This window comes from Pongo pygmaeus, chromosome 10, assembly GCF_028885625.2.
Source record: "Pongo pygmaeus isolate AG05252 chromosome 10, NHGRI_mPonPyg2-v2.0_pri, whole genome shotgun sequence".
In the NCBI taxonomy this organism is placed as follows: domain Eukaryota; kingdom Metazoa; phylum Chordata; class Mammalia; order Primates; family Hominidae; genus Pongo; species Pongo pygmaeus.
This window is the reverse complement of record NC_072383.2, coordinates 22,291,235-22,315,620: the sequence shown is the minus strand read 5'-3', so window position 1 is coordinate 22,315,620 and position 24,386 is coordinate 22,291,235. Positions and strand designations below refer to the sequence as shown.

At 35.9% G+C, this 24,386-nt stretch overlaps 1 protein-coding gene across 4 annotated transcripts in view; it reads left to right on the top strand.

Annotated features, from left to right (window-relative positions):
• The window catches only part of SLCO1A2 (solute carrier organic anion transporter family member 1A2), a 150,809-nt gene that overhangs the window by 117,294 nt on the left and 9,129 nt on the right, over nt 1-24,386 (top strand). For 3 of the 4 annotated variants that reach the window (XM_054442084.1, XM_054442083.1, XM_054442082.1), the window contains 8 exons: nt 1,247-1,345; nt 1,947-2,168; nt 4,733-4,897; nt 6,482-6,677; nt 8,162-8,327; nt 9,921-10,093; nt 22,967-23,031; nt 23,581-23,698. In XM_054442084.1, the coding sequence (XP_054298059.1) occupies nt 1,247-1,345; nt 1,947-2,168; nt 4,733-4,897; nt 6,482-6,677; nt 8,162-8,327; nt 9,921-10,093; nt 22,967-23,031; nt 23,581-23,698 (1,204 nt within the window). Of the gene's footprint in view, nt 1-1,246; nt 1,346-1,946; nt 2,169-4,732; nt 4,898-6,481; nt 6,678-8,161; nt 8,328-9,920; nt 10,094-22,966; nt 23,032-23,580; nt 23,703-24,386 lie in introns of those variants that run through there. The other variant, XM_054442085.1, reaches the window with a different exon arrangement.

Here is a 24,386-nt window from a genome sequence, read left to right as displayed (position 1 = left end):
GCTGTGGAAGAACATATATATACTGAGAGATATTAGGATAAAATACTGGGAAAGACTTTTACTTAGTAAATAGAATAGGAGAAAGGAAAATCAAAGAAGGAAGAGTCGTAAGAACACAATGAAACAATACATGTATAGTTTAATGAAACTCTTAGGAAGAAATGTAAAAAGAGGAGTTGGCCAGCAATGTCAAATAACCTAGAAAGCTGGGAAGATGAAGACCAAAAAAGGACACTAAATTAGTGACAAAGAGATCACTGGGGCTACTTGAGAGTATTTGGAGGAGAACGTAAAAGGATTTGAGTAAAGTGAGTGAGAGGTGAGGAAGTAGAGGCAGAGAGTATAGTGAAAGGAGGGAAAGCAGGGTGGATTTGAGATTTTGTAGAATCACTGGCTACGGGGAAATTGAACGCGCACAAGAGAGGGAGTGTTTGGTAGAGCAAAACCTTAGAGAAGATAGAAGGGGTTGGAACCAAGAACTTAAGTGTGTATAGGGTGGGTTCTCCAAGAACCATGGAGAAGGCAGAGATAATAGGCAAAGCCAAATTTTGAAGTGAACAGGAAGAAAGTTGAAGAAGCTTGTGTCTGGATTTTCAGAGATCAGGGAGGGTTCGGCATAGGTTCTGAATTGTAGACAAGTGATGAGACAGCTGATGATGAAATTTTAATGGATAAGAATTCAAGTGAAGACAGATAGGACTGATGGACATGGAAAATAAAACTGTGGAAGTAAAGGAAGGAGAACATGATAAAATCAAAGACTTGTAGCATATAATAATAATGAGGACATAGCCAGAAGGAAGTTTCAAGTTGTAGATCTGAGAGTGAAACTTTTTTGAGGAATGAGCCATGAGAAATCCATTATAAGATGGTATTGCTTTAGAATTCCTCCCAAAACATGCCTGTGGGATGAATTAACAGGACCTTGGTTATATCACGACCTAGTCGATGGCATGATCCCAGCTGGGACTGCCTGTGCTGCTACAGCAAATCTCTACCTGTGACCCAGCATGAAAGGGAATTTGGAGGCCGGGGAAAGTGTCTTCAAATTATGAGGCTTCTTTTTCAACATTCACAGAAACAACCATCATTTATATGTACATGAAGCTTAACTTTCATATAAATTGTATATCTAGTCAAAAGTATCCAAGGCAAAAATATTCAATCTTCAGGCTTTTCATAGACCTAGAGCTCTTTATGTGGGCATATAACTGTACTATAACCTTATACTTTTATTTATTTTTAGGGCTTGTAGAAACAGGAGCTATTATTGGTCCTTTGATTGGACTTTTGCTGGCATCATTCTGTGCAAATGTTTATGTTGACACTGGATCTGTGAACACAGGTAATTCAATAAAATCTATTTGTACAGTGTCTAGACTATACAAAGCATCTCAGGAATGTTATCATATATAATCATGGCCTTACTTGACCTTCAATTTGATAAATGATCTCTACTTTAAAAGTGAGAAACTCTAAGGGAGAAATTTAAATAACTTTTCAAATATTCCAAACCAGAAAGCAGTAGAGCAAAATCAAATGCTAATCTGACACAGAATCACATGCTATTTCTAGGGCACTTCAACTATATTTCTTGGTTTTACAAAATTTAAGCATATATGTTTGAATTTATTTCAATTAAGCAATCATTTGTTGATGATGAAATAGAACTTTAAGCAATCATTTGTTGATGATGAAATAGAACTTGTAGCTGTTTAGTTAATACCTGCATTTAAATCCCTTACATGATAGACAGATAACCAGCCTAATTTATTACTAGACAATATTATAACACCACATATTATTAGAAAAATTTTATCAGCATCTGAATTATAAGCCAATTTTATAGTTGGTTAGGACCCGATAATTCTAATTTTAATAATTTTCTATAGTTCATACAGAAAATACTGACTTAAGCTAATAACAGCGTGTGTATTTTTTTACAGATGATCTGACCATAACTCCGACTGACACTCGTTGGGTTGGTGCATGGTGGTTTGGCTTTCTGATTTGTGCAGGAGTTAACGTGCTCACTGCCATTCCTTTTTTCTTTTTGCCCAAAACACTTCCAAAGGAAGGACTAGAGAATAATGCTGACATCATTAAAAATGAAAATGAAGACAAACAAAGAGAAGAGGTCAAGAAGGAAAAATATGGAATCACTAAAGGCAAATATACATATTTTAAATACTATGAAATTGACCTTTTATTTCATATAGATATGTCTGTATTTTAGTCTAACACTATGATATGCTATGCTGTGTTGAGACAATTTGTCATCAACAGTCACCAGTCAAGAATACCTAACTAGTCCGATTCTTCCTATGGTACTACTTGAAAATAAATATTATAATTTGGAAGCTGAAATATTTCAGATCAGCATTTCTGTAAACTTTTATGTCAGTCTTGGCACTCTCCTCTCTCTCTCTCTTTCATATATATATATAATATACATATATATGTACACATACACATATATATATGAGAGAGGAGAAAGAGGATCATGTATATATATATATATATATAGTCCCATTTGCTCAAAAAACCCATTTTACAGAGAACATAGGTTGAATTGAAACAAAATGAACAAGGAAATTTAAGCTAAGAACAAAAGTAGGAAAAAGTGTACTCTAATCTTAATAGGTAGTATAATTTTGTAACCAATGTGTTAGTTTAACGATGAGCTTCCTGGAAGTTAAATCAGAAAAAAAAAAAAAAAAACATGATCGGTGACCCACCTCTCTACACTTGGTAGAGGGAAGAATAATAATTTATAAAAAGAAGCAGTTCTCCAAGGAAGAAATTGTAAAAAAAATTTAAAAATGATCATATGATATATGATACACGTAATATTGAGCCACATAGTGGTTTTCCAGCAAATGAAAGGGTAAATTGCATGTAACATTTTTTTTTTTTTGGTACAGAAGCTCAATAAAAGCTCAAAGTATAATTTACAGAAGGTTTTTCTATGGGAAACTAAACTAAGATAGCCTAAGTATTTAGTACTCAAGAGCACTGATGCTCAAACTCGGCTGCACATTGGAATCACCTCGGAAATTTTAAAAATGATTGATGCCTGAAAGTTCTGTAGTATTCCCAAAAGGTCTGATTTAATTAGTGTGGATGTGTGGCCTGGCTATTGGAACTTAAAAATGTTTATTTGACGGATGGTGAGGGTCTGTTTTCTGTCAAATGGGGATAATAATAGTACTTACTATAGAATTGTTGTGTGAAGGTAAAAGACATTCTAGCACACATTATTATTAATACTGATATTAGTGTTAGTACTTTTATTGTTGTCATTGTTGTTTCTAGCATCACCCATAAGTTACAATGTCAATTTGCATAGAATTTTTCTTAACAATTGTAAATTCTCTTAAATCATAATTGAGCACAATTTGATACATCTTCAGTCATTAGGAGCCAACTCAGAATCTTGCAAATTCTCAGAATCATTCTGATGATATTAAAAACTCTTCTTAAAGGATTGTTATGGACTGATAGACCTCTTGCGGTCTGCAAGATCAGTTCCATTTTCAAAATTAAGAAAGAGCTTAGCTTGTTGCAAGACATAGAAAACAAACTTGTGCTACTGAAACTCATCTATTAGGACATGGATGTCAACAAACATGGGTGACTTAAAAAGCTTCAGAGTCCAGACAATAACTCTCTCTCCTGTCAGGTACCCTATTCATAAATATAAATTTTACAATTATAACTCATTTATTGGCATTAATCTGTGTGTCCTCCTCTTCTAAATTGTTTATTTATTGAAATTTTGTTCCAGAATGAATTGTAAGCAGTTTATTAAGCAAACCAGGATTGTGCAAAATAAGAAAGTCAAGACAGAGAACATGTGGACAGGAAAAGTGAAAGGAAATTAAAAGTGAAAACTTGAGCCTGAATAGTAGCAGTGTGACCAAGAACATTTACTAGAGTCAGGCTACACATTACCAGAGGCAGCCCACACATTACTAGAGGGAGGCCAAACATTACTAGAGGCAAGCCACACATTTGGCTCTGTGCTTTTTCTAACAGGAATCATTTTTGATTAAATCATTTACTTAGTCCTTAAAATATACCAAATGAATCAGCATCTCTGAGGGTGGGACCTGGATGTTGGTATTTTAAAAAATATCTCCAGGTAGATCTTGCTGAGAACCAATGGCAGAACCACTGAAACTGTTGTTCTGAAGAAGCAAAAAAAATTCCGGATACTTGAGAACATTCATATCTCATTAATTCCCACATATCTTTATTTCAAATGTTCAGGGAGTGATAACATAAATATTTATGTAAAATCTTCTTTATCAACTTGATTTTCCTCCAGACTTTACAGAACAGAACAAGCATCTTTCATTCTAATGAGCTGTAGAAAAAAGAATATATTAATAGAAGAACAAAAGATTAGAAATAAAATGATGTGGACGTAGACAATATTTTGGTCACTTTGTAGTTTTGCTTATTGATCTTTAAGACTCAATGGTGACTTATTGAGGGCAAAACTATTGTGTTCTGATCCCTACCCAGTCAGCTACATCACTGACTTCCAGAAGCCACCAAAACATTGCTATGACTTCAGCTTTCAAGGGGAAAAAAGAATTAGCAAGCACATACATATTACAAAATAGTAAAAGACATAATTTGTTGAGGAGGTGGATGTTTCAGGAAAAGCCAGTCACAAAATGCAAAGCCAAGTTCTTTTGACACAGTTGTCATTCTTTTGTTTCAGATTTTCTACCATTCATGAAAAGTCTTTCCTGCAATACAATTTATATGCTTTTCATACTTGTAAGTGTGATACAGTTCAATGCATTCGTTAACATGATCTCATTCATGCCTAAATACCTAGAACAGCAATATGGAATATCATCTTCAGATGCAATCTTTCTAATGGGTATGTTTGTTTTTCTCTGCCTTACTAGCACAATTCTTCCCCCATGAAATGGTGAACAGTGTGATGGCGGGTGTAGCAAACTCCTAGGTTGAAGTCTTTTAGGATACTTTTTGTCTCTGGTGGATTTCTTCCTTCTAATCTCAAAAAAAAAAAAAAAAAAAAAGAAAGAAAGAAAGAAAGGGTAGGGAAGGGAAGAAGTCAGAAATATCTTGATTTTCTTCTCTCTGAAGTCAGAATGTGAATTCATAATATTAATGCAAATATTTGGGAGTGCAAAAATTACATATTTTCAGATAGGATTCTGCATTTTACTACCAAATTTTACTCGTTTGGTTCCAGTTCAAGGATTCTACGTTCCTCCTAATTTAATTTTTTGGTCCCCCTAGTGGTTTTAGGTGTCTCTGCAGCCACACACATTCGGCTTTTCCTGCAACCAAACTAACCTCAGTGGTTTTAGCCTAACTTGGATTTTTCCTGAGATCTTTCCGCTGTTGTGAAAAGTCAGTATCCCAGGCTACTTGTATCCACACTACCTAAAGTGCTTGTGAAAGCTTCAAATACCTGGGGTTCCCCCTCAGACATACTGAATCAGACTCTAGGGCGTGGGGCTCTGGAATGGATTTTCAACAAGCTCTCTCAATAATATGATTCAGGGAGCCAGATGCTCACATTGTATAGATGGAACCTAGGGCTACCTTCTCCTTTTTCTATTCTTTTTTTTCTCTTATTGGGAAGGGTTGAGAGAGGAAGAGTGTTGGCCAGTAGCGCAAGACATGAAATGTAAATACACCTGATAGCAACAGGCTCAGCAAAGTAACTCTCTAAAGTACCTTGAACTGGGTGTGGTGGCTCATGCCTTTAATTCCAGCACTTTGGGATGCTGAGGAGTGAAGATCACTTGAGGCCAGGAGTTCAAGACCAGCCTGGACAACACAGCAAGACTTTTTCTCTGCAATTTTTGTTTTTAAATTAGCCATGTGTGGTGTTGGGCACCTGTAGTCCCAGCTACTTAGAGGGCTGAGGTGGGAGCATCTCTTAAGCCCAGGAGGTTGAGGCTCCAGTCAGCTATGATCATATCACTGCACTCCAGCCTGGGCAATAGAGCAAGATTCTGTCTCTAAAAAAAGAAAAGAAAAAGCACTTTGAGAGGAGTCTAATTCTTCACAACCAAAGTGAGGATAAGTAACTGAAAAATTGTATATATATATTCTCATTACACAGGATAGAGGGTAATAAATGAATAAATTACTGGCCAATTTTGACTTGCCACTTCTACCTGGATCCTAAGAAAAGAGATTTTTGTCATGATCTCTGCGTATAAGAAATTCACAAGCTACTGCAATGAGTTAAATGAATGATAATATAATAACAAGACTCTCCCAAAATATACTTCCCCATTATGGGGGCATTTCAAAATCTCCCTGTGGGTAATGTGTAACTAAGCGGGGATAAAATTAAATCATTCTTCTTCACTATGAGTTGGACCTAAATAGTTACTTATGTAAGGCATATTACATAAAAGTGATAACATATTTGTTCCTTTGGTAAGTCATTTTGTAAATAATATTTTATTTGCATTTATAGGTATTTATAACTTACCTCCAATATGTATTGGATATATAATTGGTGGTTTAATTATGAAGAAGTTCAAGATTACTGTCAAACAAGCTGCCCACATAGGATGTTGGTTATCCTTACTTGAGTATCTTCTCTATTTTTTATCTTTTCTCATGACTTGTGAAAATTCTCCAGTTGTTGGAATAAATACCTCTTATGAAGGGTATGTTGTTCTCTAATGAATGTCAGAATCTTTCAACAAATGGTTAATATTATATTTTTTACAATGGCAATGCATGATCAGATCATTTTCTTATTGGAGCTAATGGTAGTAATCCATGCTCTTCTTGTATCTTTCCTCTATCTGTCAATCAAAAGCCAATCTATCCAAGCTCTAGGCTTATTAATGAGGTTGGGAACATATCACAGAGTGAGTGAATTTATGATTGTATGTGCATGTGTGTGTGCATGATTGTCTTTGTGATATCCGAGTAGACATTATCCTATGAAAGAAACTACCTACAGTTTTAGGTTGTATTAAAATATGTTATCCATATATCTTACACTCCCGTAACTGAGTAAAACTGAGAGTGATTGTACAGTCAAAATGGCCTTTATATGTTTCCACAATGGGCTTAAGTTTGGCCTAACTGAATCATAATACATGATAAATTAATTAATATGTAATTCATATATTTCATTTGTGTTGCTATGTCTAAAATATTGAATAGTTTCATATTTTGTATTTTGAAGGTTATCTGGGTTTTATTGAAATATTTTCGATAGTGATGTACGTTAAAAGAATTCACCTGTAGGGTGTATTTTGAGAATCAAGCTATCAGTTAAAATGAAATAAAGAACATCCTAAAATGGTTTTTTCAAAATTATCAAGGTTTATTAGATTGAAATAATTTCAAATGTAAAATCATAATATAATTTTATATATGCTATTTGATTTGAGACTCATAAACTTCATTTAAGATAAGCATTATTATCTCCACTTTACAGATGAAATTGAGATTCAGAGAGATTTAATGATAAAAAGAGTTCATTTCAAATCTCTTCAATCACATCAATATAGAAACAGATTTTAAAATTGGAATAAATTTTAAAGATTGCCTCCAACTCCAATGATGCTCATTCCCAGACAGAATGTGTAGAAAGTCGCACTGTGATCTAGTCTGAATTCAGTCTCTAAACTGCTATGCAAGTGCTCTTTCAATCATATTACAAGCACTGGTCACTTTTTATATTAGTAGAATGTATTTCTTTAATTCAAATACCTATGTTTCTGGAGCTAAATGTATTATCTATATTACAAATGGAACTTGCAGATTTTTATCTTCATGCTAGTCCTGTCTTGCTATTTGCTACCTAATGGATGAATCACAGAGATTAGTTCATCTTCATCTTTCGAGATCTAATAGTATGTGAAAACATGACTCCACATGGTAGGCGCTCAATTAATGCTTGTTTATTGCCTATCTATTCTTCTGATATAAATCATTGAAAGAGTGGCTATGTGGTCATCAAAGCAGGTCTCTTTTATACCAAAGCTATAGTAAACAGGTCACACATTGATGATTGGAAGATTTCTCTTTCTATTCATGGGAGGAGAGGAAATCTAATTGGGGATTGAGATGAAAAGAAGAAAAAAAGGATTGAATCCTCTTTTAATATATATGGTATTATTTTAAATCACTTCAGAATTCCACAAGATTTGTATGTGGAAAATAACATCTTTGCTGATTGCAATGTGGATTGCAACTGTCCATCTAAAATATGGGATCCTGTGTGTGGAAACAATGGCTTGTCATATCTGTCAGCTTGTCTTGCTGGTTGTGAGACATCCATTGGAATGGGAATAAACATGGTAAGACATCCTATTTGACAGAACTTTTTTGAGTTGCATTGGTACTTCCCAACTATGAACTGGGCCTATATTTAATAAAAGTAAAATTAGTATTTCCTCAAAACCAAATTAGTTTTTTTGTATGTGGAAAAATAACTCTGAGATGGTCACTTGATTACCTTTTATTTCCCAGATCTTATGTGAAACCTTCATAGCATCTGAACAGTGATCTGAAATTTCCAAGAAGTTTATATTATTACTCAAATAATTAGGGTTGTAAATACTCTGGACTAAAAAATTTTTATCATTGAAATAAAGTTGGCGGTTTTGATCTCAATTGTCCAGCTAATTGCTTTGCTATATATATATATATTTTTTTTTCCTGTGTATATGTATGGGTGTGCTTTCTGTGTTTTTCACATTCTGACAGTTCTTTGAGAATTTAGAATTAGGAATGTTCTCTTGCTTCTAAGATATCGCAATATAATATAACAACAATTGTAATATTAATATAATGTTGGTTGGTGATCCAAGTAAACTATAAATTTTGATTCTTATTAAGACCTGGAAACATGTAACAATTCAAAAAAGGTTGACAATTCTGTTTTTGAAATAAACTATTTCTTTTCTTTTCTTTTTTTTGAGACGGAGTCTCACTTTGTCGCCTAGGCTGGAGTGCAGTGGCACGATCTTGGCTCACTGCAACCTCCACCTCCCAGGTTCAAGCGATTCTCCTGCCTCAGCCTCCTGAGTAGCTAGGATTACAGGCAAATGCCACCATGCCTGGGTGATTTTTGTATTTTTAGTAGAGACGGGGTTTCACCATGTTGGTCAGGCTGGTCTTGAACTCCTGACCTTGTGATCCGCCTGCCTCGGCCCCGCAAAGTGCTGGGATTACAGGCGTAAGCCACTGTGCCCTGCCGAAATAAACTATTTCTTTTTGAGGCAAAGCTTTGTTTATTTGTAAGCATCTAAATATTTCAATTGAGCACTCTGAAACAGATTTTGTTTGTCCAATGTAGTGTTGTATCAAAATACTGTTTTAAAAAGTGTATTGGCTGGGCGCAGTGTCTCACACCTAGTAATCCCAGCACTTTGGAAGGCAGAGACTGGTGGATCATCTGAGGTCAGGAGTTCGAAACCAGTTGGCCAACATGGTGAAATCCATCTCTACTAAAAATACAAAATTTAGCTGGGCATGGTGGCAGGCGCCTGTAGTCCCAGCTACCCCGGAGGCTGGGGCAGTAGAATCACTTGAACCTGGGAGGCAGAGGTTGCAGTGAGCCGAGATCACACCACTGCACTCCAGCCTGGGCGACAGGGTGAGTCTCTGTTTCAAAATAAATAAATAAATAAATAAAATAATAAAAAGTGTGTCTTTAGGGTAGCTTATTAGTTATTACAAATTTACTATTCATATTTAGAAAAATATACCACTTTTCTGAAATCACCCTTCCAGTTTTGTTATATGCTATAATCTTGAGAGACATCATAATGGAGATGGAGTAAAGGGAACAAGCAGTCTCCATCTTGATCCAACTGGCTGTGTAGAAAATGTTTAAAATTTGTGTTCAAGATTTTTCTTTCTTAGTATAATATGTTCTTTTTTGGCAGGTGTTCCAAAATTGCAGCTGTATTCAAACATCAGGAAATTCATCTGCAGTACTTGGGCTGTGTGACAAAGGACCTGACTGTTCCATGATGCTCCAGTACTTCCTAATCTTGTCAGCAATGAGCAGTTTCATTTATTCTTTGGCTGCCATACCTGGATATATGGTTCTCTTGAGGTACAAAATTATTTTCTTTATTTAGATTTTTTTGGGGTCATTTATTAAGGTAGCTTGTTCTGAGAAAGCCACTCAGGACTCAGTATCTAAGAACTCAGTGCTCTAACGTACCATTTATTAAGGCTTTGTATTAAGCATTGTTGAATTTCACAAAATTTTAAAGTTAGCAATGCACATGGTTCATCTGCTGACATTTCACTCCTATTCTTCCCTATTTTTCTTCCTTATTTCTTAGAGCTAAATGAGTGGACCTTTCATTTTGTGACAAAAGAGACACATTTATATCTCAGGGCAGGCCATATAAAATGGCCATTTTGATAGGTAAAGAATGGGTGCCTAGCAGCCATTTCCTAGGGTTCAACCTATAGGACAGCAGTGCAAAGCTGTCAGAAGCCCCCATCTCGCTAAGGTCACTTGATCTTTCTGAGCTCCATTTTTCTTTAATAATAATGGGCATAATAATAAATAGTTGGCTCTCTTACAAGGCTGCGGTGAGACATCAATGTTGAAAGACTTTCTAAAACTAGGAAATTGCAGAGCTAGTTTTCAAATTTAGGTATATTACATAAATATTTCAACTACACCACTCTTTGTGCCTAGTAAACAATCCTGAACATAGTTTGCATTTTTTCTCTTTTTCTTCTTCTTTTGGAACTCGAAAGTAGAGTTAAGTTAATCACAATGCTCAAGTCATAACACATTATCATCAAAGGCCAGTGCAAGGATTCTCTCTTATTTTACTTCATTTATTTATTTATTTCTATTCAATTGCCTACTTCCAGTCACCATAGCTGCTCACTTAAATATGACAGATAGATGTCATTAAATATGCATTTCCTTTGTAAAATATTAAAATTTTTTGTATATATGTTTTTATATTCACACCAATGGTGGTGTGGTATTAAGTCTTGTTCTGGTTCATAAGGTAGATGCATAGATAAATTCACCAGTCCTATTTAGAGTAATTTTTATATCAGCACTGCATGACAGTTGGAATTATCTAACTTTGTGATGTTGACTAATCCAATGGGTGTAAAATACTAATGATAGCTCATACTGAGCTTAAGCATCTCTTCAAACAACTTTTTAGCTAAAAGTTATTCATGATGCTTATTCAATTTATTTTACCCATTTTACTCATTATATTTCCTGCATCCTATGTTTTTCTTGATGAATTTGATGATTACTATGTAAATTACAGATATTAATGTAATACTGTTTATATGATACAATTATCTTCACTTTGTCTTCTTTCTTTTAACTTTTACAGTGCCATTTATGAAATGAAATCCTAAATTTTGTTGTACTAAAATCTAACAATTTCCTTGTCTTAGTGTTTGTGTATTTGGAAGAGAAGTCACATTTTAAAAATTGCTTCCACCTTTCTAACTTATAAAAATATTCCCTTAAATTTTATTCTCCCCTAGCTTTCCAGCATTACCTTTTGCATATAGTTTTTTAAGCCATCTCGAATCTATTTTTATATGTGGTTTAAGGGACATAGATATCCAGTGTTATTTTTCTCCAAATAATAAAGTTGTTTTCCAAAATCATAGCCTATATAATACATCCTTTTTCCTTTGATTTGTGGTGTCACCATCTCAAGTTTTTAAACAACATGAGTCTATTTTTCATCCTTATTCTGTTCCACAGATTTATTTGCCTGTTCTCATATGAGCGTCACCTTGATTTAATTACTTTGGTCTTGCAAATGTTAATATCTCATATGGTAACTTTTCCTCACCCACCTGTCATCTTCACTTTTCCTTTATTCTTTTATTCTCAAACTGATTTTGCTGTCTGTGGATCTTTATATCTTCATAAGAATTTTGATTGAGTTTGTGTAGATTCCATAGATTACTTGGTGAAATCTGACATCAAATCTTTTTGAACATGTAATATCCTCTCATTTGCTTAAATATTCCTGTGTCCTTCAAGTTCTTAAAAATTTTTCATAAAGGTGATGTGCCATTAGATTGCTTCTTAAGTACTATATATAAATATATAAATTATATATGCACATATGTACACATATACATGTCTCTATATGCACACACACATATATGTACATACAGCCACACAGATACATACACACACGCATACATACACACACACACTGAGAAACACAAACGGTTTCTCTATTCAAACAGAACACTTCTGATAGCCAGATGTGTGGATTATTTTCCTACACTGTCCAATTCTGCAACACCAGCTGGGTGTTCTACAATTCCATGCAATTCTGGTGCTATCTACATAGACTTTGCATCAGATGGCAAAAGTTAAAGGGTTCAGTCCTACAAGACTGCCCCCACTTTAGATGTCAATCACAAAATCAGAAGTCCAGACACCCTGGGCTGCTTTTTTTTTTTTTTTTTTTTAACCCTGGGCTTCTGACTGACAAGCTATGCATTAAGGTCGATGCCTCCATTTTCTAGAATGGTTCACAGAACTCAGGGAAGAAACACTTTTCTTACATTTACTGGTTTATTATGAAGGTTATTATAAAAGACACAAATGGAAACCAGGGTGGAGTTGGGGTGTGCCACTCTCCTGGCATGTGGATATGTTTACCAACTCAGAAGCTCATCAAATCTCCTAGTTCAAGAGCTTTTAGGGAGCTTGATCTTTAGCACACACATCCCACTCCACTCTCCTGGAGGTCTGAATGTGGGGCTGAGAATTCCAACCTTCTAATAACTTGGTCTTTCTGGTGACCAGTCCCAACCTCAGTCTGGGAGGCCACCCTGTCGTCTCATTACTATAGACTCAGGTGTGATCAAAACAATCTCCTTAAGAATGACAAAATACATTCCTATCACTCAGGACGTTCCAAGGGAATTCCAAGAACTCCAAGGACACATGTGTCAGGAGCTAGGGACAAAGACCAAATATATTTCTTGCGATGTCATACACACACACACACACACACACACACAGAATGGTACCATTACCACCACAAACATACAATATACATATATATCCATCCACATGTAAATATTTGTGATTGCAAACATATAGAGATATGAATATGTATAGTTGTGATTTTAAACTGATTTATATTTGTACTGATTTTAAATATATTTAAATTTATATTTGTATTGCTTGTAAATAATTGTGATTATCAATATGATTGTACATGGTATTTTGTATGTATATGTATATATGTGTATCATTTCCCCATATACAAATATAAATTTTATATCTAGATTATAATTACATAGCATATAATTAAAATTATACATAAAATAAATCAGAAGTAAAAATTAGATTTAAAAAATTATATAATCATATATAAATATAGTTTTTTTAATTTTTAATTTTTATGAGTGTATAGTAGGTGTATATATTTATGGGTTACATGAGATATTCTGATACAGGCATGCAGTGTGTAATAACCATATTAGGGTAAATGGGGTATCCATTCCCTCAAGCATTTATCCTTTGTGTTACAAGCAATTCATTTATACTCTTTTAGTTGTTTTAAAATATACGAGTAAATTATTTTCCACTATAGTCACTCTGATACACTATCAAATAGTAGATTTAATTCATTCTTTCCATTTTTTCACACCTATTAACTATCTCTACTTCCCCACCACACCCAGGCTACCCTTTCCAGCCTCTGGTAACAACCCTTCTGCTCTCTATCTCCATGAGTTCAATTATTTTCATTTTTTCTTCTCAGATGGAATCTCACTCTGTTGTCCAGGTTGGAGTGCAGTGGTGCAATCTTGGCTCACTGCAACCTCCGCCTCCCTGGCTCAAGCAATCCTCCTGCTTCAGCCTCCTGAGTAGCGGGGACTACAGGCGTGTACCACCACACCCGCTAATTTTTGTATTTTTAGTAGAAACAGTGTTTTATTATGTTGGCCCGCAGGTCTTGAAGTCCTGATCTCAGATGATCCACCCGCCTCGGCCTCCCAAAGTGCTGGGATTACAGGCATGAGCTATCGTGCCCAGCCTGTTCTCATTTTTAGCTCCCACAAGTAAGTGAGGACATGCAAAGTGTGTCTTTTGGTGCCTGCCCTACTTTACTTAACGTTATGACCTCCAGTTCCATTCATGTTGTTGCAAATGAAAGGGTCTCATTCTTTTTTTATGGCTGAATATTACTCCATCATATATATGTACCACATTTTCTTTATCCATTCATCTGTTGCTGGACACTTACATTGCTTCCAAATCTTGACTATTGTGAATAGTGCTGCAATAAACATGGGAGTGCAGATATCTCTTCGATACACTGACATCCTTTCTTTTGGGTATATATTAATACCTAGAAGTGGGATTGCTGGATCATATGGTAGCTCTATTTTGAGTTTTTTGAGGAACCTCCAAACTGTTCTCCATAGTGGTTGTACTAATTTACATTCCCACCAACAGTGTAGGAGGGTTCCCTTTACTCCACATCCTCACCAGTATTTGTTATTGCCTGTTTTTGTATAAAAGTCATTTTAACTGGGGTGAGATGATATCTCATTGTAGTTTTGATTTGCATTCCTCTCATGATCATTGATGCTGAGCACCTTTTCATAAAATTGCCATTTGTATTGATTCTTCTGAGAAATGTCTCAAATTTTGCTAATTTATTAATTGGATTATTAGATTTTTTTCTATAGAGTTGTTTGCGCTCCTTACATATTCTGGTTATTAATCCCTTGTCAGATGGGTAGCTTGGAAATAATTTCTCTCATTCTGTGAGTTGTCTTTTCATCTTGTTTCCTTTGCTGTGCAGAAGCTTCTTAACTTGATGTGATCCCACTTATCCATTTTTTTTTTGTTAGTTATCTGTGCCTGTGGTGTATTACTCAAGAAATCTTTGTTCAGTCCAATGTCCTGGAGAGTTTCCTGAATGTTTTCTTGCAGTAGTTTGATAGTTTGAGGACTTAGATTTAAGTCTTTCATCCATTTTGGTTGATTTTTGAATATGGCAAGAAATATGGGTCTAGTTTCACTCTTCTGCTTATGGATATTCCATTTTCCCTGCACCATTTATTGAAGAGACTGTCTTTTCCCCAATGTACATTCTTGGCATCTTTGTCAAAAATGAGTTCACCGTAGATGTATGGATTTTTTTCAGAGTTCTCTATTCTGCTCCATTGGTCTATGTGTCTGTTTTTATGCCAGTATGTTTTGGTTACTATAGGTCTGTGATATAAATTGAAGTCAAGTAATGTGATTTTTCCAGTTTTGTTCTTTTTGCTTTGGATAGCTTTGGCTATCCTGGATCTTTTGTGGTTCCATATTAGGATTGCCTTTTCTATTTCTGTGGGGAATGTCACTGGTTTTTTTATAGAAATTGCATCAAATCTGTAGATTACAGATTCCTTTGGTTTTAGCAATATTGTTTCTTTCAATTTATGAGCATATAATATATTTTCATTGATTTGTATCCTCTTCAATTTCTTGCACCAATGTTTTACAGTTTTTATTGTAGAGATCTTTCACTTCTTTAAGCTAATTCTTAGTTATTTTATTGCATTTGTAGCTATTGTAAATAGAATTACTTTTTCTTAGACTGTTTGCTTTTGGCATATACAAACACTACTGATTTTTTATGTTGATTTGTATCCTTCAACTTTACTGAATTTGTTTATCATTTTGAATAGCATTTTGGTGGAGTCTTTAGGCTTTTCAAAATAGAAGATCATATCATCTACGAACAATGATAATTTGACTTCTTAATTTCAAGTTTGGATGCTCTTTGTTTATATTTCTTGTCTGATTGCTCTAGCTCAGACTTCTAGCAGTATCTTGAATAACAATGGTGAAAGTGGGCATCCTCGTCACGTCCCAGATCACAGAAGGGCTTTCAGTGTTTCCCCACTCAGTATGATACTTACTATAGGTCTCTCATATATGGCCTTTATTATGTTGAGGCATGTTCCTTTTATATCCAGTTTTTTGAGAGCTTTTCTACCATAAAGCGATACTGAATCTTATCAAATGTCTTTTTCCACATTAGTTGAAATCATCATACGGTTTTATTCGTTTGTTCTTTTGGTATGATGTATCATATAGATTGATTTGCATATGCTGAACTATTCTTGCATCTCTGGGATAAATCCCACTTGGTCATGATGAATGATCTTCTTAATGTGTTGTTGAATTTGGTTCGATAGTATTTTGTTGAGGATTTTTGCATCAGTATTCATCAGTGATATTAGCCTTTAGTTTTCCTTTTTTTTTTTTTTCTTACGTGTCTTTTTCTGGTTTTGGTGTCAGGATAATACTGGCCTCACAGAATGAGTTTGGAAGCCTTCTCTCCTCTTCTGTTTTTCAGAATAGTTTGAGTATATTGGTATTATTTCCTTTTTAAATGTTTGGTAGAATTAGGCAGTGAAGCCATTGGGTCATTTCTTTGCTGGAGACTTTTTATTACAGCTTCAATCTCACTTGTTATTGATCTGTTCAGGTTTTGGATTTCTTCATAGTTTAATCTTGGTAGGTTGTATGTGTCTAGGATTTCATCCATTTCTTCTAGGTTTTCCAATTTATTGGCATATAGTTGTTCATAATAGCCTTGAGTTTAACATAGTTTAACAATTATGTCTTAAAATCCTTTGGATTTCTGTGGTATCAATTGTAATGTCTCCTTTTTCATGTATGATTTTATTTATTTGAGTCTTCTTTCTTTTTTCCTAGTTATTTTGGCTAAAGGGTCATCAGTTTTGTTTTTCTTTTCAAATTTTTTTTGTTTTGTTGATCTTTTGTATTGTTTTCTTCATTTCAATTTCATGTATTTCTACTCTGATCTTTATTGTTTCTTTTTTTCTACTAATTTTGTGTTTGGTTTGCTCTTGCTTTTCTAATTCTTTAATATGCATTATTGGTTTTTTCTTTTCTTTTCTTTTCTTTCCAACGCAAGTTGGAGTGCAGTGGCGTGATCTCGGCTCACTTGCTCACTGCAACTTCTGCCTCCTGGGTTTAAGCGATTCTTCTGCCTCAGCCTCCTGAGAAGCTGGGACTACAGGCTCACACCACCATGCCCAGCTAATTTTTGTGTTTTTAGTAGAGATGGGGTTTCACCATGTTGGCCAAGATGGTCTTGATTTCCTGACCTTGTTATCCATCCACCTCAGCCTCCCAAAGTGCTGGGATTACAGGTGTGAGCCACCGCACCCGGCCCATTGGGTTGTTTATTTGAAGTTTTTCTTCTGTTTTGATGTAGGCATTTATAGTTATAAACTTCCTTCTTAGTACTGCTTTTACCATACCCCATGAGTTTTGGTATGTTGTGTTTCCAATATTATTTGCTTTAAGAAATTTTTAAATTTTCTTCTTAATTTTTTCATTGACCCACTGGTCATTCAGGAGCACATTGCTCAATTTCCATGTGTTTGTATAGTTCTCAAAATTCCTCTTGTTATTGACTTGTAGTTTTATTTCATTGTGGTCAGAGAAGATACTTGATATTATTTCTTTTTTTTTTGGATGTTTTAAGACTTGTTTTGTGAGCTAACATATGGTCTATCCTTGAGAATGAGCAATGTGCTGGATTCATATTTGTATTCTGTAGCCATTGGATAAAATGTTCTGTAAATATTTATTAGGTTCATTTGGTCTATAATTTGGATTAAATCCAATGTTTCTTTGTTGATTTTTTTTTTTTTTTGGTCTGGAAGATCTGTCCAATGCTGAAAGTGAGGTGTTGAATTCTTCAGCTATTATTGTATTAGGCTCTCTCTCTCTCTTTAGCTACAATAATATTTGCTTTATATATCTGGGTGCTTCAATGTTGGGTGAATACATATTTATAACTTTTATGTCCTCTTGCTTAATTAATCCTTTTATCCTAATATAATGATCTTCTTTGTCTCTTCTTATAGTTTTTGTCTTAAAATCTATTTTGTCTGATATAAGTAATGCTCCTGCTCTTTTTTGGTTTCTATTGGCATGGAATATCTTTTTCATCCCTTTATTTTCTGTGTCTGTCTTTATGAGTGACATGTGTTTCTAGCAGACAACAGATTATTGGGTATTTTTTAAAATCCTTTCGGCTACTTTATGTCATTTTATTGGAGAGTTTAGTCTTTTTACATTAAATATTCTTATTCATAAGAAAGTTCTTATTGCTGCCATTTTGTTATTTGTTTTCTGGTTTTCTCTTCTTCCTTTTTTTCTTCTTTTCAGTGAAGGTGATTGTCTCTAGTGGTATGCTTTAATTTCTTGCTTTTTTATTTTTTGTGTATCCATTGTATGTTTTTTGATTTGAGGTTACCATGAAGCTTGCAAATACTATGTTATAGCCCATTTCTTTAGGTGATAATACGCTAAAACTGCTTGCATAAAGAAACTAATAAGCAAAAAGAAAACTAAAAAAACTCTACATTTTAACTTTGTCCCCCTGATTTTTAACCTTTTGTTATTTCTATTTCTATTTTATTGTACTGTCTATGTCTTGAAAAGTTGTTAATATTTTTGATGGGTTCATCTTTTAGTCTTTCTAGTTAAGAGTAGTTTATACATCAGACTTACAGTGTTATAATATTCTGCATTTTTCTGCTTACTTACTATTTCCAGTGATCTTTGTACCTTCAGATGAATTCTCATTGCTCATCAACATCCTTTCCTTTCTGATTGAAGTACTCCCTTTAGCATTTCTTATAACATGGGCTGGTGTTGATGAAATCCCTCAGTGTTTGCTTGTCTGGGAAAATCTTTATTTCTTCTTTAAGTTTGGAGGATATTTTAGCCAGATATAAAGGTAAAAGTTTTTTTCCTTCAGCACTTTAAATATGTCATGCCACTCTCTCCTTGCCTGTAAGGCTTCCACCGAAAAGTCTGCTGCCAATTGTATTGGAGCTCCATTGTGTGTTAGTCACGTCTTTTCTCTTGCTGCTTTTAGAATTGTTTATTTATACATGACCTCGGGGGGTTTATTGAATTCCTTGAGGTAATCTTCTTTGGGTTAAATCTTCTTGGTGTTCTATAACCTTCTTGCACTTGGATATCAATACCTTTCTCTAGGTTTGGGAAGTTCTCTGCTATTATCCCTTTGAATAATCTTTCTACTCCTATCTCTTTCTCTACCTTTTCTTTAAGGCAAATAACTCTTAGATTTGCCCTTTAGAGACTATTTTGTACATCGTGTAGGTGTACTTCACTGTTTTTAATTCTTTTTTTCTTTTGTATCCCTTACCGTGTATTTTCAAATAGCCTATCTTCAAGCTCACTAAATCTTTCTTCTGCTTGATAAATTCTGCTATTAAGAGATTCTGAGGCATTCTTTAGTACATCATTGCATTTTTTTAACTGTAGAATTTCTGCTTGATTCTTTTTATTTATGTCAACCTCTTTGTAAAATTCATCTGAGAGTGTTCTGAATTTTTTCTCTGTATTATCTTGAATTTCTTTAAGTTTCCTCAAAATTGCCATTTTGAATTCTCAATCTGAAAGGTCACATGTCTCTCTTTCTCCAGGATTGGTCCCTGTTGCCTTGTTTAGTTCCTTTGGTGAGGTAATGTTTTCCTGTATGTTTTTTATGCTCGTCAATGTTTGTTGATGTCTGGGCATTGAAGAGTTAAGCATTTATTGTAGTCTTCACAGTCTGGGTTTGTTTGTGCCATCCTTCTTGAGCAGGCTTTCCTGGCATTCAAAAGGACTTGGGCCCCCAAGTCCTGTGGTTCATGTAGACTCATAGAGTTACCACTTTGGAGGTCTTGGATAAGATCCAAAAGAATTTTCTGGATTACCAGGCAGAGATTCTTGTTCTTTGGCCTTAATTTCTCCCAAACAAATGGAGTCTCTCTGTGCTAAGTTGCCTGGAACTGGGGGTAGGGTGATGCAAGCACCCCTGTGGCCACCACCACTGGGACTGTGCTGGGTTAGATTGGAATCCAGCACAGCACTAGTCTCACCCAAGACCCACTGTTACCTCTACCTGGCTACCATCTATGTTTGTTCAAGGCCCAACTCTACAATCAGCCAGTGGTAATCCAGCCATGTTTTTGTCTTTCCCTTCAGAGCTGTGAGTTTTCCCAGTCCCCAGGAAGGTCCAAGGATGCCATCCAGGAGCCTGGGATGGGTAAAAAATCATACAAATCTACCTTGTGTTCTATTCTAGTGTGGCTGAGGTGGCACTCAGACTATGAGAAACACCCTTTTACTCTTCTCTCTCCTTTCCAAAGTCACAGGAGCCCCACCCCATGGCCACCACCACCACCACAGGCCCACAGGGAATACTGCCAGGCCACCACTGATGTTTACTTAAGGCACAAGAGTTCTTTAGCCAGCCTGTGTGAATGCTGCTAGGCCAGGACTCACCCTTCAGGGCAGTTAGCTCTCCTCTGGCCCCGGAGGGCAGGATCAGCAATGCCATCCAAGACCCAAGGCCCAGAATCTGGAACTGCAAAAACATGCTTGGTGCTCTACCCCTGGGGTCCCTACCCACACTGGGCCACAGAATATTACCAGACCCCGGCCTGGTGGGAATCTGGCCTCACAGCAGGAGGGAGCAGCGAGCATTACCCCCTGAGCTCTGCCTCCTGTCAGATTAGCTGTAGCATTAGATTCTCATAGGAGCGTGAACCCTATTGTGAATTGCACGTGAGGGGTCTAGGCTGCTCACTCTCTATAGGAATCTAACTAACGCCTGATGATCTGAGGTGGAACAGTTTCATCTAAAATCATCCCCAACTCCTGCCTGGTCAGTGGAAAAATTGTGTTCCATGAAACCAGTCCCTGGTGCAAAAAGTTTGGGACCTGCTGCTCTACCCCACTGCAGCTGAGCTGTTACCTAAGATGCAAGATGGAATTCCCTTTGCTTCCTGTGCCTGTGCTTTTCTCAAACAGAAAGAGTCTCTCCCCACAGCTGCCACAGCTCTGAATGTGCTGAGTCTCATCTAAATACAGCACACCTGAGTCTCACCCATGGCCCATAACATACTACCTGAGTATAACTGTTGGTTATTCAGGCCCCAAGGGCTCTTTAACCAGCATGTGATGTATCCTGCCAGTACTGAGTCCTTCTCTTCAAGACAGCAGGTTCCCTTCTGGTCCAGGGTTTGTCTAGAAATGCCAGCCAGGAGCTAGGGCCTGGAATGGGAACCTCATGACCCTTACCAGTGCCCTATCCTACTGTGGCTGAGCTGGCATCACAGATGCAAGACAAAGTCCTCTTTACTCATTCCTCCCCTCTGCTCAAGTGGAAGGAAGGATTCTCTTTTGGAGCCACAAGCTGTGCTGCTTGGGGTTGGGTGAAGGGTGGCACAAGCACTTCCTTAGCTTCCCCGGCTGGTTTCTCAGTAGGTGATGTGACTCCCAAGTCCATTGGCTCCAAGCCCAGCTCAGCACTAGAACTTGCCTAGGAGTTGTAGTCCTTGCAGCCTAGACTGCCTTTCAAGTTTATTTAGGGAGAGCACGTTTACCCATGGTGGCGAGGCTTGCTGGAACTCAAGTTCTAACTGTGGGGCTGGGTGATTACTTTCTGGTGATGGCTAGTCTAAATGCTCCCTCCATGGGTAAGAATCAGCTGAGTTTAGCTTGGTTTTGCTTTCCACTGTGACAGGGCAGCACGGGATTTAATGAAGTCTCAGAATCACTGCATTCTCCCTCTCCCAAGTGCACAGATTCCTTCTCCATGCCATGTAGCCACGGCTGGGGGATGAGAGGGCTGGCATTGGCAATTCAAGACCATTTTTCCTGCTCTCTTCAGTGCCTTTTTCTGTGATATGAAGTTAAAACCAGGTATTGTGAATGCTCACCTGATTTTTCATTCGTACAAAGGTTTTTTTTTTTTTGTATGTAAATTGTTGTTAAATTTGGTGTTCCTTCAGGATGGATGATTGGTGGAGCCTTCTATTTAGCTCCTTGCTCTACCCCTCCCTTATAAATATAAATTATTGCACTATTTTGGACAGATAGGTCTGTGTGTGTGTGTGTGTGTGTGTGTGTATGGGTGTCCATATTTATCTCTATCTCTGTCATCTCTACGCATAAGTAAAGATAGGTATATATGTGTATGTGTGGTACTGTTTTCTCTTATATTTTCTAGTTGGTTATTGCTGGTTTAGAGGAATGCTGCTGTTTTTAAAAATTTACTTTTTATACAGCATACTTTCTTATTTGTTCTAATAATTTGTTGATTTTGTTAGGTTTTCTATGTAGGTTTTTCAATGTGCAAATATGACAAGTTTTGTCTTTTCACTTCCAAACCTTACACATCTGAGACTTCTAAAATTCTCTTACAGCGTAAATTAAAACCTCCAAGATTTATTTAACTGTAGTTGTGATAGTGAGTATTCTTGTTCTTTTCTAATCTTAGTAAGAACTGCATAAAATTTATTTATTATTATTCTTACTGCAGATTTTTAGCGTATCTAGTTTCTGTGTTATTAAAAACAATTTTATTTTTTTGAGACGGAGTGTAGCTCTATCACCCAGTCTGGAGTGCAGTGGTGCAATTTCAGCTCATTGCGACCTCTGCCTCCCAGGTTCAAGTGATTCTCCTGCCTCAGCCTCCCAAGTGGCTGGGATTACAGGCACCCACCACCACACCCAGCTAATTTTTTGTATTTTTAGTAGAGACAGGGTTTCACCATGTTGACCAGGCTGGTCTCGAACTCCTGGCCTCAGGTGATCCGTCTGCCTTGGCCTCCCAATGTGCTGGGATTACAGGGATGAGCCACCAGGCCCGACCAATAAAATAGGTATTAATAAGAAAAAGTGATGGGTAAAGTGCCAGTGACCAGAAATGGGCTCCTGTGTAGGCTGCCAGCTGGATAATAAAGCCCTGAATAACCAATAAGTGAGATGAAAGTAAAATTTTGAATGTTCGTTATGTGTGACTAGCTTACAACCGGCCTTTTCAAGACAGTATGATAGTTTTAAATCTTTATTTTTCTTTTATTTACAAACTTATTTACTTTTCAGGTGCATGAAATCTGAAGAGAAGTCCCTTGGTGTGGGATTACATACATTTTGCACAAGAGTATTTGGTAAAAATAGTTATTTTTTTCCCACATCCTATCAGAACAATATTAAATACTAGATAAACAAGATAATTATTTCAGAAAAACGGTCTAGCAAATGTCCCTTCTGTATGTAAAAAGCACGTTATAAATATGAGAATGCAGCACGCAAAGAGATAGAGAATCTCTTTTACTTGAAAAGGCCCTGTCTGACCTTAATTACACTATTCTTTGTTTGAAGATTTGAAAATAAAACGAAAGAAAATGCTCTGCCCAAATAAAATGTACATAAAATTGGCCCAAAACATTTAAGAAAACATATAAAGTTCAGAATCTTTAATTCGATGTTTTACTCTACTAATAATTATGTTGCATTTAACCATAAGATTACTTATCTTTTAATAATTTAGAAACTTTACAGTAAAAGTAACTCATCATTTCTAAAAATAAAATTTAGACCATTAGACTTATGTTTTGATAAACTTTGCAGTACAAAAAAAGAAAACTGAAATATTGCCAAATAAATCAAGTATCTTAATTCTTGTTGATAGATTTTTCTTTCCCTGTTAATTGTAGCTGGCATTCCTGCACCTATATATTTTGGCGCTTTAATGGATTCCACATGTTTACACTGGGGAACTTTGAAATGTGGTGAGTCAGGGGCATGCAGGATATATGATTCCACCACCTTCAGGTAATGTTGATAATTGGTTTAAAACTGTTTTATAAGCATAGACTGTGCATAACACAGCACCATTCATACCTAACTTTTTCTTTGTCAAGTGAAAAGAATACTTTTGTGTTTATTTCCAGCAGAGATACTGATGTTATATCTCCATTTCTTATTTGCATACTAGAATTGTATTTTCCCATCTCAAGTGCTTGGTAAGTGTAAGCATACATGGTTTCCCTAACCTTGGCTTTCAAAATGTTTGTTATATTCTTAGCAGGCAACACAATATCGAAAGTAATGGTTGTACACCGATACCTATCCAATTTCTATTGCTCTCTAAAGGCTCTTTGTTTTATCCTGCATGATTTCATCATCTCACGAGTGTGAAGCCTCACTTCCTCTCACCACCAGTCTCTGGTCTCCAAAATCATATCTTTTCTCCCTCTTTAAATTTTGCCGAAACAATCTTCTTCATGTCACCTAGTGCCTTCTCTTTCGTAAATACAAATCTAATTTTGAATAAAACTCTTTGTTCTTTCTATTTTCATGTTTTTTTCATTACAAAATTTGAGTTTTGTTTAAATTTGAATTATCTTCTCTTGATGGGGAAATAATAAAGCTACTTCATTCAGTATAAAACAATTTACCATTGTTTAAAGCATTCTAAGATATTGGTCTTGATCAGCAAAAGGACATATATCAAGAAGTA